Here is a 15,557-nt window from a genome sequence, read left to right as displayed (position 1 = left end):
TCTGCGTGGGTTTCCTCCGGGTGACTGTCTGTGAGGAGTGTAGTGTGTTCTCCCTGTGTCTGCGTGGGTTTCCTAATGGTGACTGTCTGTGAGGAGTGTGGTGTGTTCTCCCTGTGTCTGCGTGGGTTTCCTAATGGTGACTGTCTGTGAGGAGTGTGGTGTGTTCTCCCTGTGTCTGCGTGGGTTTCCTCCGGGTGACTGTCTGTGAGGAGTGTGATGTGTTCTCCCTGTGTCTGCGTGGGTTTCCTCCGGGTGACTGTCTGTGAGGAGTGTGGTGTGTTCTCCCTGTGTCTGCGTGGGTTTCCTCCGGGTGACTGTCTGTGAGGAGTGTGGTGTGTTCTCTCTGTGTCTGTGTGGGTTTCCTCTGGGTGCTCCGGTTTCCTCCCGCGCGCAAGAAACACATGTTGGTACGTGGATTGGTGACTCAAAAGTGTCCGTAGTTGTGAGTGAATGTGTGAGTGTGTGTCACTCTGTGAAGGACTGGTGCCCCCTCCAGGGTGTGTTCCCGCCTTGCGCCCAGTGATTCCGGGTAGGCTCCGGACCCACCGCGACCCTGAACTGGACAAGAGTTACCAACTATGAACAAACGAACGAACAAACTAATGAATGAATGAATTAACAAACGAACAAACGAATGAATGAATGAATGATGCAAGCTGCATTGTTACTGACGTAAATTTAGAATAATTTTTACCTCCGACTGTGTGTCTGAGTCGATGTGTACGAGGATGCGAATGTAACACAAATCAGTTCCATTTAAATTAATTTAAATACAATGCATTGTGTGAATATTTATTGCTGTTGTAATAATGTATGTGGGGTCTATTTCAGCCTCAGGACTTTAAACACAAATCCAACAACATTAATGAGAATATCACAGTAAAAACAGCTCTTAGATCTGAATCTGTATCAGAATGGAAAACATGTGAAGCGTAGGGGGCGCTGTCTCTTCTATTGTTGTAAATAAAGTCATATTTAATGCTCTGTAAAGTTCATATGAACTTCTTGGTCCATCTGACAGACTGTAATATACCACAGGAACTGTAGGGGGCGATGTAGCTGTAATGTTCATATTTATCGGTTTGCCCTCCTGTTATATGGTTCTGTGTCTGTGTCCGGGGTTATTTATGTGTTTTGTTTTCACTTTATCACCCAATTTCTCTTCATTTTGTTGCCACTTCTCCATCTCACACACACACACACACACACACTAATGTTCACACTAACACCACTCGGAGAAAGCTAAAGACCGCGGCAACAAATTGAATATTGATTTCTCATTTGCAGCCGTGTTGCTTTTTATTCACCATCATGTTTTTGCCTGAGTAAACGGATATTTCTCAGGAGCTCCATCACTTCCTCCTCGGTCTCAAGGCGAGACGTTATCAGCACCGCGCCTCGGCCTCAAAACGAAGGTGAAGCAGACGCAACGCCTCTCGCAGCCGAGTGGCGATTAAAGCGCTGGGAAGTTTTAAATTGGTTTCGCTGTCGCACTCTTGCGCTTTCTGCCGGTGAACGTGGGGAGCTCATTAGAGTTGTGCGTGGATCGCTGTCTCTGGAAGATGCTGAAATTCACACTGGTAAACACTCTCTCTCTCACACACACACTTCTAAACTCATACTCTGTCTACACACCCTCACCACTGTACGGGTAACACCTATAAGCAGCATGTTTACAGTAAAGTGGCTGTTTTATTGGAAGGCCCTGGTTCCTATGGGTTTCCGATAAAGTGGCCAGTGTTTGTCACAGACTACATTTTTTAACCCTCTCTTTTTTCATTCATTCATTCATTCATTCATTCATTCATTCATTGTCTGTAACTCTTATCCAGTTCAGGGTCAGAATCACTGGGCGCAAGGCAGGAACACACCCTGGAGGGGGCGCCAGTCCTTCACAGGGCCACCTTCTTTTTTATTACACTTTATAAAAAAATATTGTTTCCATTTATTTTATTTAAACAATTATTTTATCTGTTTATCCTTTATTTTTATAATTGTTTTAGATAAAAATTGAATTATTATTATTATTATTATTATTATTACTGCTACTACACTGACCACTTTATTAGAAACCCCAACAAGCCCATCGTTTCCAATAAAGTGGCCAGTGCTTATTTCCGCAGATACAGAATGGCCACTTATCGGAAACCCCAATAAGCTGGATGTTTCCAGTAAAGTGGCCACGAGGTCAGTGTTTAGAAACGTTGCCGTGACGGCTGTTACACACCGGACATGATGTGATTTATATGGAATTTCACCAAGAAAAGAAAAAGCAAGTGGACGTTCAGGAATGAATCAAATGTAAAAACAAACTCCAGATTTCAACCACTTCACAGTGGAGCTGTGTCAGTGAAAACAGCGCAGAGTCACAGAGGGGACTGCATCTGAGCCCTTTCTGAGGAGGAGAGGCTACGGTGCTGTTGTGGTGGACCTCCAGCACGAACCCTTACTGTAATCCTTTAGATCTAAGTCTAACCCTAAACTTAGCCCTAAATCTGACTCTTACACTGTTTACATTAAACACGTCTTCGTCTGAAAATGTATTGCTTTAAACTGTGGGAAGCAAACTTTGGGCCCCACAGTGTGAGGAAAACATAGTATGCACCACACACACACACACACACACACACACACACACACACACGCATGTTGGTTTTACTATACTTGCATACTTGATCTTCTGTAGAAATGATAGTTATTGCTAATTAACTCCAGCCCTAACCTTAACCTCTGAAACCAACAGTAAATCATTTCACATTAAAACAGTTTTTGTAAAAATGTCCTCGCTATAAACTAAATATCAGAGGTTCCTATCCTTGCAATTACATCTGGTCCTCACAAATATACAAACACACACACACACACACACTCTCTCTCTCTCTCTCTCTCTCTCTCTCTCTCTCTCTCTCTCTCTCTCTCTCTCTCTCTCTCTCTCTCTCTCTCTCTCTCTCCTGCCAAAGGGCTCTAACAGTAACATTTTAAAATGGCAGTAACGATCAGTTTGTTTCCCCGGAGCCCTAAACCTTCGCCAGCGGCCTTTTCTTCCCCTTTCTTTCTTTCCTTCTCTTTTCTTTCCTTTTTGTTTTATCCCCTGTTCATTATTTTTACACGACCGGATCCTCATCCTCTCCACCACCTTCCTCTCATCCTCCCCTCGCTCCAACACATTGTTACACGAAACAAAACCCCGGAGTCGCCTTCAGCACACACTCAAACCCTCACACGCGCTCAGATCTCAACACACACCATACACTCGACTGAAGGGGAGCGCCCCCCGGGGGAGGAGGAGTGGAAGAGGAGCAGCGTGTGGTGAGGATCAATACCTGTGCTTGCTTTAAAAAGTGCCATAAAAACAAAAGGGGAGTGTAGAGCTTCTCTTTACGTGTGTGTGTGTGTGTGTGTGTGTGTCTCCAGACACAACTGATATCAAACCAAGTCACATGGATAAAAACACACAGCTGATCGGACCTTTTTCTGACATGTATTGGTGATCAATAACTGTGATAACATCCACCAGCTGTGGACACGGTGAACTCCTGTTTTGTACATTGCTTTCCTCAGGGCTTTTTAAGTATCCCACATCACTGCCTGAGCTCACAAACAGCCACCAAACCCTCACAGCAAGGTTCAGCTCCCTCTCCACTCATCCCCGTAGGAGGAGTGTGTGTGAATGGAGGCTGATTGAGTGAACGCAGTGGTTCCGCTTTCTTCCCGTACTCATCTTCATTAAATCTCCGCAGCGCTCTCGCTTTCCTTCACGCTTCGCCGCAGCCCCCTCGCTGTGGTAACCGTGGCAACGTAACCACTGACCCCCGCAGATGAGACAACAGGAGACGGGGCTGTGAGGACGAGCGTAAATCTTTTAAACTCTGTCAGCTCCGCTCAGTCTCAGGTGAAGAGCACAGGCCCTCGGAGGTGAGTCAAGTTCAATAACACAGTCACGGGGCACAGGCTGTTTAACTTTACACTTTTGACCCGATTAGTTCGGCAAAATATAATCAGTACCAAGTCTAGACCGGACGCAGCAGGTGGTGTCTCTGTCACAGCTCCAGGGTCCTGGAGGTTGTGGGTTCGAGTCCTGCTCCGGGTGACTGTCTGTGAGGAGTGTGATGTGTTCTCCCTGTGTCTGCGTGGGTTTCCTCCGGGTGACTGTCTATGAGGAGTGTGGTGTGTTCTCTCTGTGTCTGCGTGGGTTTCCTCCGGGTGACTGTCTGTGAGGAGTGTGGTGTGTTCTCTCTGTGTCTGCGTGGGTTTCCTCCGGGTGACTGTCTGTGAGGAGTGTGGTGTGTTCTCTCTGTGTCTGCGTGGGTTTCCTCCGGGTGCTCCGATTTCCTCCCACGCTCCAAAAACACACGTTGGTAGGTGGATTGGAGACTGAAAAGTGTCCATAGTTGTGAGTGAATGTGTGAGTGTGTGTCGCCCTGTAAAGGACTGGCCCTCCTCCAGGGTGTGTTCCCGCCTTGCGCCCAGTGAATAACATGAACTGGATAAGGGTCACAGACAATGAATAAATGAATGAATGAATTAATTAATGAAGTCTAGGCTGGGGGCAGCACTGTGGTCCTGCAGGTGATTTCCCTGCTACATAGCTCCATACATAGCTACATAGAGTGAAAACGGCTAAAAACCAGAGCTTCTGCTCCTCGCTCCTCACTGCTGTGCGCTCGGGGTCGGGGTGAACAGCGAGCGGCTCATTATCATTTAAAGGAACAGGTGCTGAAAGCGGGCGTTCTGAACAGGGGCTGTTTACACAGGGGGAGAACACTGCTGTGGGGCTCGTGGGGTTTGGACCAAAGCAGGACACAGACGTTTCATTAAGAAACAGAACTACGTTCCACTGTGGAGACGAGGGGGAGTATGGCACCTTTAATTAACATATTTTGCATTAGGTGTTTCTACAGAGTTGATGTCAATTGAAATGTGTGTGGAAAGCTAAGTGTGTGTGTGTGTGTGTGTGTGTGCTCTCTGGAATGAAAGAAAAACATGTTGAAGTCCGTTCTTCTATGTTTCTGCTGAGGTCCGAGAGTTACACTGAGCTCAGGCTCAACTCTCAATTCCCCACAGAGATCATTTACTCCTATACTGTCAGACGTCTCACAAACACACACACACACACACACACACACACTCTCACACACACAGACACACTTACAAACACAGACATGGAATCAAGAGAAAACCTGTTCTCTCGGTAATGATACTCTCTCCCTCTGAGGACACACATTCTCTCTCTCTCTCTCTCTCTCTCTCTCTCTCTCTCTCTCTCTCTCTCTCTCTCTGTAGCCAGTGGATTTTGAGATGAATCGAGCCTTCATGCTGACCGTGGTGGTCTCTAATCAGGCTCCTCTGGCCGAGGGGGTCCAGGCGTCTCTGCAGTACACCGCTGGAGTGACCATCTCAGTTAAAGGTCCTTACATCCTGAATAATCACATCAGCCAAATCATTAAGACCACCTCTGTGTTTCTCCAATCACTCACCACACAGGAGCACTCTGTAGCTCTGTTGACTCTAGTTGATTACAGACTGTAGTCCATCTGTTGCTCTGCATACTTTGTTACCCCACCTTTCCCCCTGTTCCTCAGCGCTCAGGACCCCCACAGAGCAGGTGTGATGTGGTGGTGGATCATTCTCAGCGCTGCAGTGACACTGACGTGGTGGTGGTGTGTTAGTGTGTGTTGTGCTGGTGTAGAGTGGATCAGACACAGCAGTGCTGCTGGAGTTTTTAAACCCCCCCGTCCTGTGTCACTGATGAAGGACCAGAGGACGAGCGACACACACTGTGCAGCGACAGATGAGCTACTGTCTCTGACTCTACATCTACAAGGTGGACCAACGAGGGAGGAGTGTCTCACAGAGTGGACAGAGAGTGGACACAGGGTTTAAAAACTCCAGCAGCACTGCTGTGTCTGATCCACTCTACACCAGCACAACACACACTAACACACCACCACCACGTCAGTGTCACTGCAGCGCTGAGAATGATCCACCACCACATCACACCTGCTCTGTGGGGGTCCTGAGCGCTGAGGAACAGGGGGAAAGGTGGGGTAACAAAGTATGCAGAGCAACAGATGGACTACAGTCTGTGTGTATTGTTAATGAAGAAACAAGGACATTGTTTTAATGTAATGGCTGATCGGTGTATAAAGACATAAACTTTTTATTTACACTTCCTTGTTGAAGCTAAATTCACATTATCTATCTATCTATCTATCTATCTATCTATCTATCTATCTATCTAAAGATGTTAATGAAGCTCCAGTGTTTCCTGATAATCCCAAAATGGTGCGGTTTGAGGAAGGAGTTCCAGCCGGGACCATCATCACCACCTTCGCTGCCAAGGACCCTGACACTTTTATGCAGCAGAGCATACGGTAAGAGACATGGATCAATACCTCTGTAGTTCCTCTGTAATGTCCCTGTAGTTCCACCTTAACATCTCTGTAGATCCTCCTTAATTTCTGTGTAGCTTCATATTAATATCTTAGTAGTTCCACATTATTATCTGCAGTTCCACCTTAACATTTCAGTAGCAGTAGTTTCTCCTCAGTTTCACCACAGAGATGTTAAGGTGGAACTACAGTGATATTAAGGTGGAACTACAGAGATATTAAGGTGGAACTACAGAGATTTTAATGTGGAACTACAGAGATACTAATGAGGAACTACAAAGATGTTAAGGTGGAACTACAGAGATGTTAAGGTGGAACTACAGAGATATTAAGGTGGAACTACAGAGATATTAATGTGGAACTACAGAGATATTAAGGTGGAACTACAGAGATTTTAATGTGGAACTACAGAGATGTTAAGGTGGAACTACAGAGATATTAATGTGGAACTACAGAGATATTAAAGAGGAACTACAGAGATGTTAAGGTGGAACTACAGCGATATTAATGTGGAACTACAGATATATTAAGGTGGAACTACAGAGATACTAATGAGGAACTACAGAGATGTTAAGGTGGAACTACAGAGATGTTAATGTGGAACTACAGAGATATTAATGTGGAACTACAGAGATTTTAATGTGGAACTACAGATATGTTAAGGTGGAACTACAGAGATGTTAAGGTGGAACTACAGAGATATTAATGTGGAAGTACAGAGATATTAAGGTGGAACTACAGAGATTTTAATGTGGAACTACAGAGATACTAATGAGGAACTACAAAGATGTTAAGGTGGAACTACAGAGATGTTAAGGTGGAACTACAGAGATATTAATGTGGAACTACAGAGATATTAATGTGGAACTACAGAGATATTAATGTGGAACTACAGAGATTTTAATGTGGAACTACAGAGATGTTAAGGTGGAACTACAGAGATATTAATGTGGAACTACAGAGATATTAAAGAGGAACTACAGAGATGTTAAGGTGGAACTACAGAGATGTTAATGTGGAACTACAGATATATTAAGGTGGAACTACAGAGATTTTAATGTGGAACTACAGAGATACTAATGAGGAACTACAGAGATGTTAAGGTGGAACTACAGAGATGTTAAGGTGGAACTACAGAAATATTAATGTGGAACTACAGATATATTAAGGTGGAACTACAGAGATTTTAATGTGGAACTACAGAGATATTAATGTGGAACTACAGAGATATTAATGTGGAACTACAGAGATTTTAATGTGGAACTACAGAGATGTTAAGGTGGAACTACAGAGATATTAATGTGGAACTAGAGAGATATTAATGTGGAACTACAGAGATGTTAAGGTGGAACTACAGAGATATTAAGGTGGAACTACAGAGATATTAAGGTGGAACTAGAGGGATATTAATGAGGAACTACAGCAATATTAAGGTATAACTACAGAGATGTTTAAAATATATTAAAAAGATATTAAACAGACTCTGTGCGAGTAGACAGAGTTTAGGAGGGAGTTTTTAATTTTTAAATAAACTCTTGGCTCATATTTAATGACACACTCCATGACAAGCTGCTAGCGACGAGTGCAGAGATGACACTGTTTGTGGCACGAACGTCACTTTCTGGGACAATAAAGTATTTAAAGACGTTCACAGTCGAGACACTGTACATATCGGGACAGTGGTGTGAACATTAAGGACAGAAATGCTGAAGAAGCTCATTAGAGAGAGCTCTGTGCATGTGTGTGTGTATGTGCGTGTGTGTATGTGTGTGTGTGTGTGCTCTTTGGGGCTGTCTCGGGGAGACGTTTCCACGCTAAAACAGAGAGAAAAAAGAAGGTGTTGGAGAAAGTGTGAGGGAAAAACAGAGGAGAACGAAGGAGAAAAGCTGCCTCTGTCTCTCCCTGAAGCTGCAGCCCTCGTTAATTACACCCTGATAACGAAGATCTGGAGTTAATTGCTGAGAAGCAGAAGCTTAACACTTCAAGAGAAGAAAGATTTAACCAGAAGCTAAAAGTTAAACTGTAGAGGAGCAGTAAACACAGCAGACAGCATGGTGGCGCTGTCACACAGCTGCAGGGGCTCAGGGTCCTGGGTGGGACCCTCTCCTCGGGTCACTGTCTGTGAGCAATGGGGTCTGGTTTCCCTGTGTCTGTGTGGGTTTCCTGCCAAAGTCCAAACGCAGGTTGGTAGGGTGAGTGACCGTGTGAAACTATTCACATGTGTGAGTGACTGAATGAGTGTATGAGTGACTGGGTGAGTGTGTGAGTGACTGGGTGAGTGTATGAGTGACTGGGTGAGTGTATGAGTGACTGAGCGAGTGTATGAGTGACTGGGTGAGTGTGTGAGTGACTGGGTGAGTGTGTGAGTGACTGAGTGAGTGTATGAGTGACTGGGTGAGTGTGTGAGTGACTGGGTGAGTGTATGAGTGACTGGGTGAGTGTGTGAGTGACTGGGTGAGTGTGTGAGTGACTGAGTGAGTGTATGAGTGACTGGGTGAGTGTGTGAGTGACTGGGTGAGTGTAAGAGTGACTGGGTGAGTGTGTTAATCTGTCCACAGGTGAGTGATTGAGTGACTGGGTGAGTGTGTAAGTGACTGGGTGTGTGTGTGAGTGACTGGGTGAGTGTATGAGTGATTGGGTGAGTGTGTGAGTGACTGAGTGAGTGTATGAGTGACTAGGTGAGTGTGTGAGTGACTGGGTGAGTGTGTTAATCTGTCCACAGGTGAGTGATTGAGTGACTGGGTGAGTGTGTAAGTGACTGGGTGTGTGTGTGAGTGACTGTATGAGTGATTGGGTGAGTGTATGAGTGACTGGGTGAGTGTGTGAGTGAGTGGGTGAGTGCGTGAATCTGTCCACAGGTGAGTGTATGAGTGACTGGGTGAGTGTGTTAATCTGTCCACAGGTGGGTGTGTGAGTGACTGGGTGAGTGTGTAAGTGACTGGGTGAGTGTGTTAATCTGTCCAGAGGTGAGTGTATGAGTGACTGGGTGAGTGTGTTAATCTGTCCACAGGTGAGTGATTGAGTGACTGGGTGAGTGTGTAAGTGACTGTGTGTGTGTGTGTGTGTGTGTGTGAGTGACTGGGTGAGTATATGAGTGTCTGGGCGAGTGTATGAGTGATTGGGTGAGTGTATGAGTGACTGGGTGAGTGTGTGAATGAGTGAGTGACTGTGTCAATCTGTCCACAGGTGAGTGTGTGAGTGACTTTGTGTGTGTGTGTAAGTGACTGGGTGAGTGTATGAGTGACTGGGTGAGTATGTGTGTGACTGGGTGTGGGTGTGAGTGACTGGGTGAGTGTGTGAATCTGTCCACAGGTGAGTGTGTGAGAGTGTGATTGAGTGGGTGAGTGGATGAATGACTGGTTGAGTGTGTGAGTGACTGGGTGAGTGTGTTAATCTCTCCACAGGTGAGTGATTGAGTGACTGGGTGAGTGTGTAAGTGACTGGGTGAGTGTGTAAGTGACTGGGTGAGTATGTGAGTGACTGTGTGTGGGTGTATGAGTGACTGGGTGAGTGTGAGAGTGACTGGGTGAGTGTGTGAGTGAGTGGGTGAGATTGTGAGTGACTGTGTGAGGGTGTGAGTGACTGGGTGAGGGTGTGAGTGTGTGAGTGACTGGGTGACTGGGTGAGTGACTGATTGAGTGTGTGAGTGACTGATTGAGTGTGTGAGTGACTGGGTGAGTGTGTGAGTGACTGGTTGAGTGTGTGAGCGATTGTAGTTAGCGTTCTCCTCCAAGCGTGTTGAGCTGTAATGATGTGTTCGCAGCAGGTTGAAATGAAAGCGTAATGAGGAGAGCGCGGAGGACTGAAGTCGTACACCTGCGTTTATTCACTCTGAAATTCTTCTGAAACCTTTTATCTTCTATCTGTTTTAAAATTAGTGCGAATCTGGGGAAGATCTGAGTCCAAACCTCAGAGTGAATCTGAATAAGAAACAGTTGAAGGCGAGGCCTGGGGGGCTGCTGACTGCTGTGATTCTGTTTGGACCCTGGACGTCTCGTTAGGTATTTTGCAGTGTTTACCTGTCTGTCTCATGGATGCTGTCTTCTTCTCCGGCGTCTCATTCCGGCCTCAAACGGCCTCGCGGAAAAGCCTGAAGTCCGTGAGCAATCAACTCTTTCCCCTGCGTCAGCTTCAGTGCTAACGAGCCGCAGCAGAGCAAGGAGAGACGGACGACAGACACGTGGCCTTTCCACTGTCGTTTCTCAGGCGGATTTTAAAGAAACATCACGCTCTTCACAATGAAGATTCTTATATCTTTCAGGAGAATAATCGTGATGTTCCTCTTTAACAGAGTGTTTCCAAAGACCCCCAATCTCTTCGATAATAAAATGACGCCAGAATTGACAAGGAAATGTACACACCGTAACATCAGCGTTCACACAAATGATAGAGAGAAAGAAAGGCCAAAGAGTACAAAGAGAAAGAGTAGAAGGAGAGAGAGCGAGAGAGAGCGAGAGAGAGAGAGAGAGAGAGAGAGAGAGAGCCCAGCTGGTGATTGCAGCATCTTCTTAAATTATAATATACACCCAATTTACTCTCATTAGTCGTGAAATTAGCTGGTAAATTTGTTTAGATCTCATCTCCCTCAGAGATAGAGAGAGGAGGAAAACACAGCAGGAACCTGGGAGAGAGAGAGAGAGAGAGAGAGAGAGAGAGAGAAAGAGAGAGAGAGAGAGAGAGAGCGAGCGAGCAGTAATGTGGAGAGACAGGCTCTTTACTGGAGAGGGTGAAGAGAAGGTGACATATAGTCTGTAGTTTTCCGGCTACAGAACTGAATTACAGACGTAAACAGCATTGGGCTCTTTGTTAAAAGCGCCACCTACTGCTGATTTCTCTTTCATTTCCCACTAGAAAAAGAAATAGCAGTAGTAGAGTAGCGATGTTAGCACAGAGCTAACGGCAGCACAGTTTTGTCAGCCATGTGCCTGTGTTCTAGCGTTCCTACCTTCTTCCAGAAGTTACACAGTGCAGTTTCTGCAGTGCTGAACCTGGAGATGCAACAACAGAGGCTATTTTCTCCCTGTTTCAGTGCAGTGGAGCCTCAGAATGATTATGAAGCTGTAATTGTAGTGTAATGTGCTTTAAGTTAGCCACCTTTGCAGATGCTTGTGTCTAAAAAGTGCCCCAGGATTTTATTAACGGTGTTAAAATGTGGACAAAAGCGAATAAAGTAAGACAGGCTCCTTATCTCCGCTCCCTCGCCGCTGCGCTAAACAAAGCCGGTCTCTTTAAATAGCAGCGGCTCGCAAATCTCACCCCTGCTACAAATTAATTAGCGCGAGCTTTGCTTCAGAGGAGCGATGGAGATTAAAATCTGGAGCCAGAATGTGGCGGAGTGGCCGTTAATCTGGACGTCTGGGTCTTTAATATTCAGCCAGAGAGAAAAACAGTGTCCTCCATCACGCAGCGCCGGACCCACCACGGCTCAGAAGCCATAATTGAGTTTAATACACTTCCCGCAAGTTTTAGAATATCTGCTTTAAGTGCTGTTTTGGGGCTTTAATTAAAAGCTTGTTTAAGGGTCTGAAGGGTCCGGTCTGATGGGGATTAGACTTTTGTAATGGGCTTTTATCACCCGCCACTCGCTAATCCACTTCTAATGATGGAGGAGCAGCGCACGGGGAGAAAGAGAGTGCCTCGTTCATTCCTCAGAGTGCAGGATGTGAGTGGAGGTAGAGGGCTCCCCCGAGTGGTCCGTGGGGCGTGGTTGTCCTCGCTCTCTGGGTGAGTAAGATGTCCCCAGGCAGAATTAAGCACTCTCTTCTGGTGTGTTGAGCTGTCCAGTGACCTTGAGTTAGAGCACATGTTTCACCGGGTTTGACCCGCAGACATGGCACATTTCAATGTTGTTTCTTATGTTTTCATGCAAAAAACAAGGAACTATTTGCTTCACGGCCGTCCTTCAGCTGCTCCAGTGTAACCTGACGTGTGACCTGTGTGACGATCATGAACTTTAACATCCTTTGGCCAGGCCCCAGGGTTTTTCTTCTAAAGTGTGCCACAGGAAGTGCGCAGCGGAGCTATGAGAGGACCAATCGAGACTAGCTCTCCATTCACTTCCATTCATTTCAGGGCGAATGGAAGGTTGAAACACAGCAGGATCACTGGGTCCATACTGTCACTGGGCTCGACCAGTTTATAAAGGGCCTGGACCGTTTTTGATTCCACAAGGTCCACAAGATTTTTTTTTCAAGAGGTGGTGCCCTCAATAAGCTATTGAACAGTTTATGTTAAGAATGAGATCTACATAAAAGGTTGTGGGATCGAGTCCCGCTCCAGGTGACTGTCTGAGAGGAGTGTGGTGTGTTCTCCCTGTGTCTGCGTGGGTTTCCTCCGGGTGACTGTCTGTGAGGAGTGTGGTGTGTTCTCCCTGTGTCTGCGTGGGGTTTCCTCCAGGTGACTGTCTGTGAGGAGTGTGGTGTGTTCTCCCTGTGTCTGCGTGGGTTTCCTCCGGGTGACTGTCTGTGAGGAGTGTGGTGTGTTCTCCCTGTGTCTGCGTGGGTTTCCTCCGGGTGACTGTCTGTGAGGAGTGTGGTGTGTTCTCCCTGTGTCTGCGTGGGTTTCCTCCGGGTGACTGTCTGTGAGGAGTGTGGTGTGTTCTCCCTGTGTCTGCGTGGGTTTCCTCCGGGTGACTGTCTGTGAGGAGTGTGGTGTGTTCTCCCTGTGTCTGCGTGGGTTTCCTCCGGGTGACTGTCTGTGAGGAGTGTGGTGTGTTCTCCCTGTGTCTGCGTGGGTTTCCTCCGGGTGACTGTCTGTGAGGAGTGTGGTGTGTTCTCCCTGTGTCTGCGTGGGTTTCCTCCGGGTGACTGTCTGTGAGGAGTGTGGTGTGTTCTCCCTGTGTCTGCGTGGGTTTCCTCCGGGTGACTGTCTGTGAGGAGTGTGGTGTGTTCTCCCTGTGTCTGCGTGGGTTTCCTCCGGGTGACTGTCTGTGAGGAGTGTGGTGTGTTCTCCCTGTGTCTGCGTGGGTTTCCTCCGGGTGACTGTCTGTGAGGAGTGTGGTGTGTTCTCTCTGTGTCTGCATGGGTTTCCTCCGGGTGACTGTCTGTGAGGAATGTGGTGTGTTCTCCCTGTGTCTGCGTGGGGTTTCCTCCAGGTGACTGTCTGTGAGGAGTGTGGTGTGTTCTCCCTGTGTCTGCGTGGGTTTCCTCCGGGTGACTGTCTGTGAGGAGTGTGGTGTGTTCTCCCTGTGTCTGCGTGGGGTTTCCTCCAGGTGACTGTCTGTGAGGAGTGTGGTGTGTTCTCTCTGTGTCTGCGTGGGTTTCCTCCGGGTGACTGTCTGTGAGGAGTGTGGTGTGTTCTCCCTGTGTCTGCGTGGGTTTCCTCCGGGTGACTGTCTGTGAGGAGTGTGGTGTGTTCTCCCTGTGTCTGCGTGGGTTTCCTCCGGGTGACTGTCTGTGAGGAGTGTGGTGTGTTTTCCCTGTGTCTGCGTGGGTTTCCTCCGGGTGACTGTCTGTGAGGAGTGTGGTGTGTTCTCTCTGTGTCTGCGTGGGTTTCCTCCGGGTGACTGTCTGTGAGGAGTGTGGTGTGTTCTCTCTGTGTCTGCGTGGGTTTCCTCCGGGTGACTGTCTGTGAGGAGCGTGGTGTGTTCTCTCTGTGTCTGCGTGGGTTTCCTCCGGGTGACTGTCTGTGAGGAGTGTGGGGTGTTCTCTCTGTGTCTGCGTGGGTTTCCCCCGGGTGACTGTCTGTGAGGAGTGTGGTGTGTTCTTCCTGTGTCTGCGTGGGTTTCCTCCGGGTGACTGTTTGTGAGGAATGTGGTGTGTTCTCTCTGTGTCTGCGTGGGTTTCCCCCGGGTGACTGTCTGTGAGGAGTGTGGTGTGTTCTTCCTGTGTCTGCTTGGGTTTCCTCCGGGTGACTGTCTGTGAGGAGTGTGGTGTGTTCTCTCTGTGTCTGCGTGGGTTTCCTCCGGGTGACTCTGTGTGAGGAGTGTGGTGTGTTCTCTCTTTGTCTGCGTGGGTTTCCCCCGGGTGCTCCGATTTCCTCCCATGCTGCAAAAACACACGTTGTTAGGTGGATTGGAGACTCAAAAGTGTCTGTAGGTGTGAGTGTGTGAGGGAATGTGTGAGTGTGTGTCACCCTGTGAAGCACTGCCGCCCCCTCCGGAGGTGGAGGTGAGAGCGGTTTTTAACAGCATTTTGAGACTCGATGATAATGAGGCAGTAATAATAAACATTGATGTCTGATTGGCTCCACAGTGGAGCTCTGAAATGCTGCAGTCTGATTGGCTCTGCAGTCCAGGAGCCCAGTCCTCAGCATCACAGAGGAGAACAGAGGGCAGATCTGGTTATGATAGAAACAGTGATGGTACAGTGTTCATTATCTCTCTCTCTATCTCTCTCTCTCTCTCTCTCTCTCTCTCTCTCTGCAGGTATGCTAAGTTAGCTGACCCCGCCAACTGGCTGACCATCAACTCCACAAACGGACAGATCACCACCACCGCCGTCCTGGACCGAGAGTCCATTTACGTCAAGAAGAACATTTACGAAGCCACCTTCCTGGCGGCGGATAACGGTACATTTCTGTTTCTCATCAAGCGCTTCTGAATAGATAAGCCTTCAGGATAAACAGAGCACATCTCTCTCTATGTCACCCCCCTCTCCCCCTGTTCCTCAGCGCTCAGGACCCCCACAGAGCAGGTGTGATGTGGTGGTGGATCATTCTCAGCGCTGCAGTGACACTGACGTGGTGGTGGTGTGTTAGTGTGTGTTGTGCTGGTGTAGAGTGGATCAGACACAGCAGTGCTGCTGGAGTTTTTAAACCCCTCAGTGTCTGGATTGAGAACAGTACGGTGGCTGGGAAAGCCCAAACGATTGTAAATTAAAACGAGCTGCGAAAGCACAAAACATATCCATGACACATGGGCTTCGTTTAAAAAAAAAAAACGTGAACCAGGTTCAGAAACACTGCAAATCCAGTCACAACACAGCTGAGGTTTCCTGGACGACCCTGAAAGCTGCTGCCAGAACAAAAGATTCCTGCTGTTTCTGTTTAAGTGTTGTGCTTTATTTCCTTCCCAATAAACACCAGAACGGCGCCTAAACATTAGTTGTTTTGCATTTATTAAGCTGAATACTGTTTGGTTTAATGGTTGGTGCAGAACACAGGATTTTTAAAAATAATAATTTTAAAATATCTTAACAATAAAAACGAACGTGATGTGTTTGTGAG

At 47.2% G+C, this 15,557-nt stretch overlaps 1 protein-coding gene across 1 annotated transcript in view; it reads left to right on the top strand.

Annotated features, from left to right (window-relative positions):
• LOC136696546 (cadherin-4-like) overlaps nt 1-15,557 on the top strand; it is a 38,397-nt gene that overhangs the window by 12,532 nt on the left and 10,308 nt on the right. The window contains exons 5-7 of the mRNA XM_066671040.1: nt 5,284-5,407; nt 6,245-6,374; nt 14,758-14,900. Of these exons, the coding sequence (XP_066527137.1) occupies nt 5,284-5,407; nt 6,245-6,374; nt 14,758-14,900 (397 nt within the window). The remainder of the gene's footprint in view (nt 1-5,283; nt 5,408-6,244; nt 6,375-14,757; nt 14,901-15,557) is intronic.

Source organism: Hoplias malabaricus, chromosome 5 (assembly GCF_029633855.1).
Source record: "Hoplias malabaricus isolate fHopMal1 chromosome 5, fHopMal1.hap1, whole genome shotgun sequence".
NCBI classification, from domain to species: domain Eukaryota; kingdom Metazoa; phylum Chordata; class Actinopteri; order Characiformes; family Erythrinidae; genus Hoplias; species Hoplias malabaricus.
The sequence above is the reverse complement of the archived record's forward strand: the minus strand, read 5'-3'. Positions and strand labels throughout refer to the sequence as shown.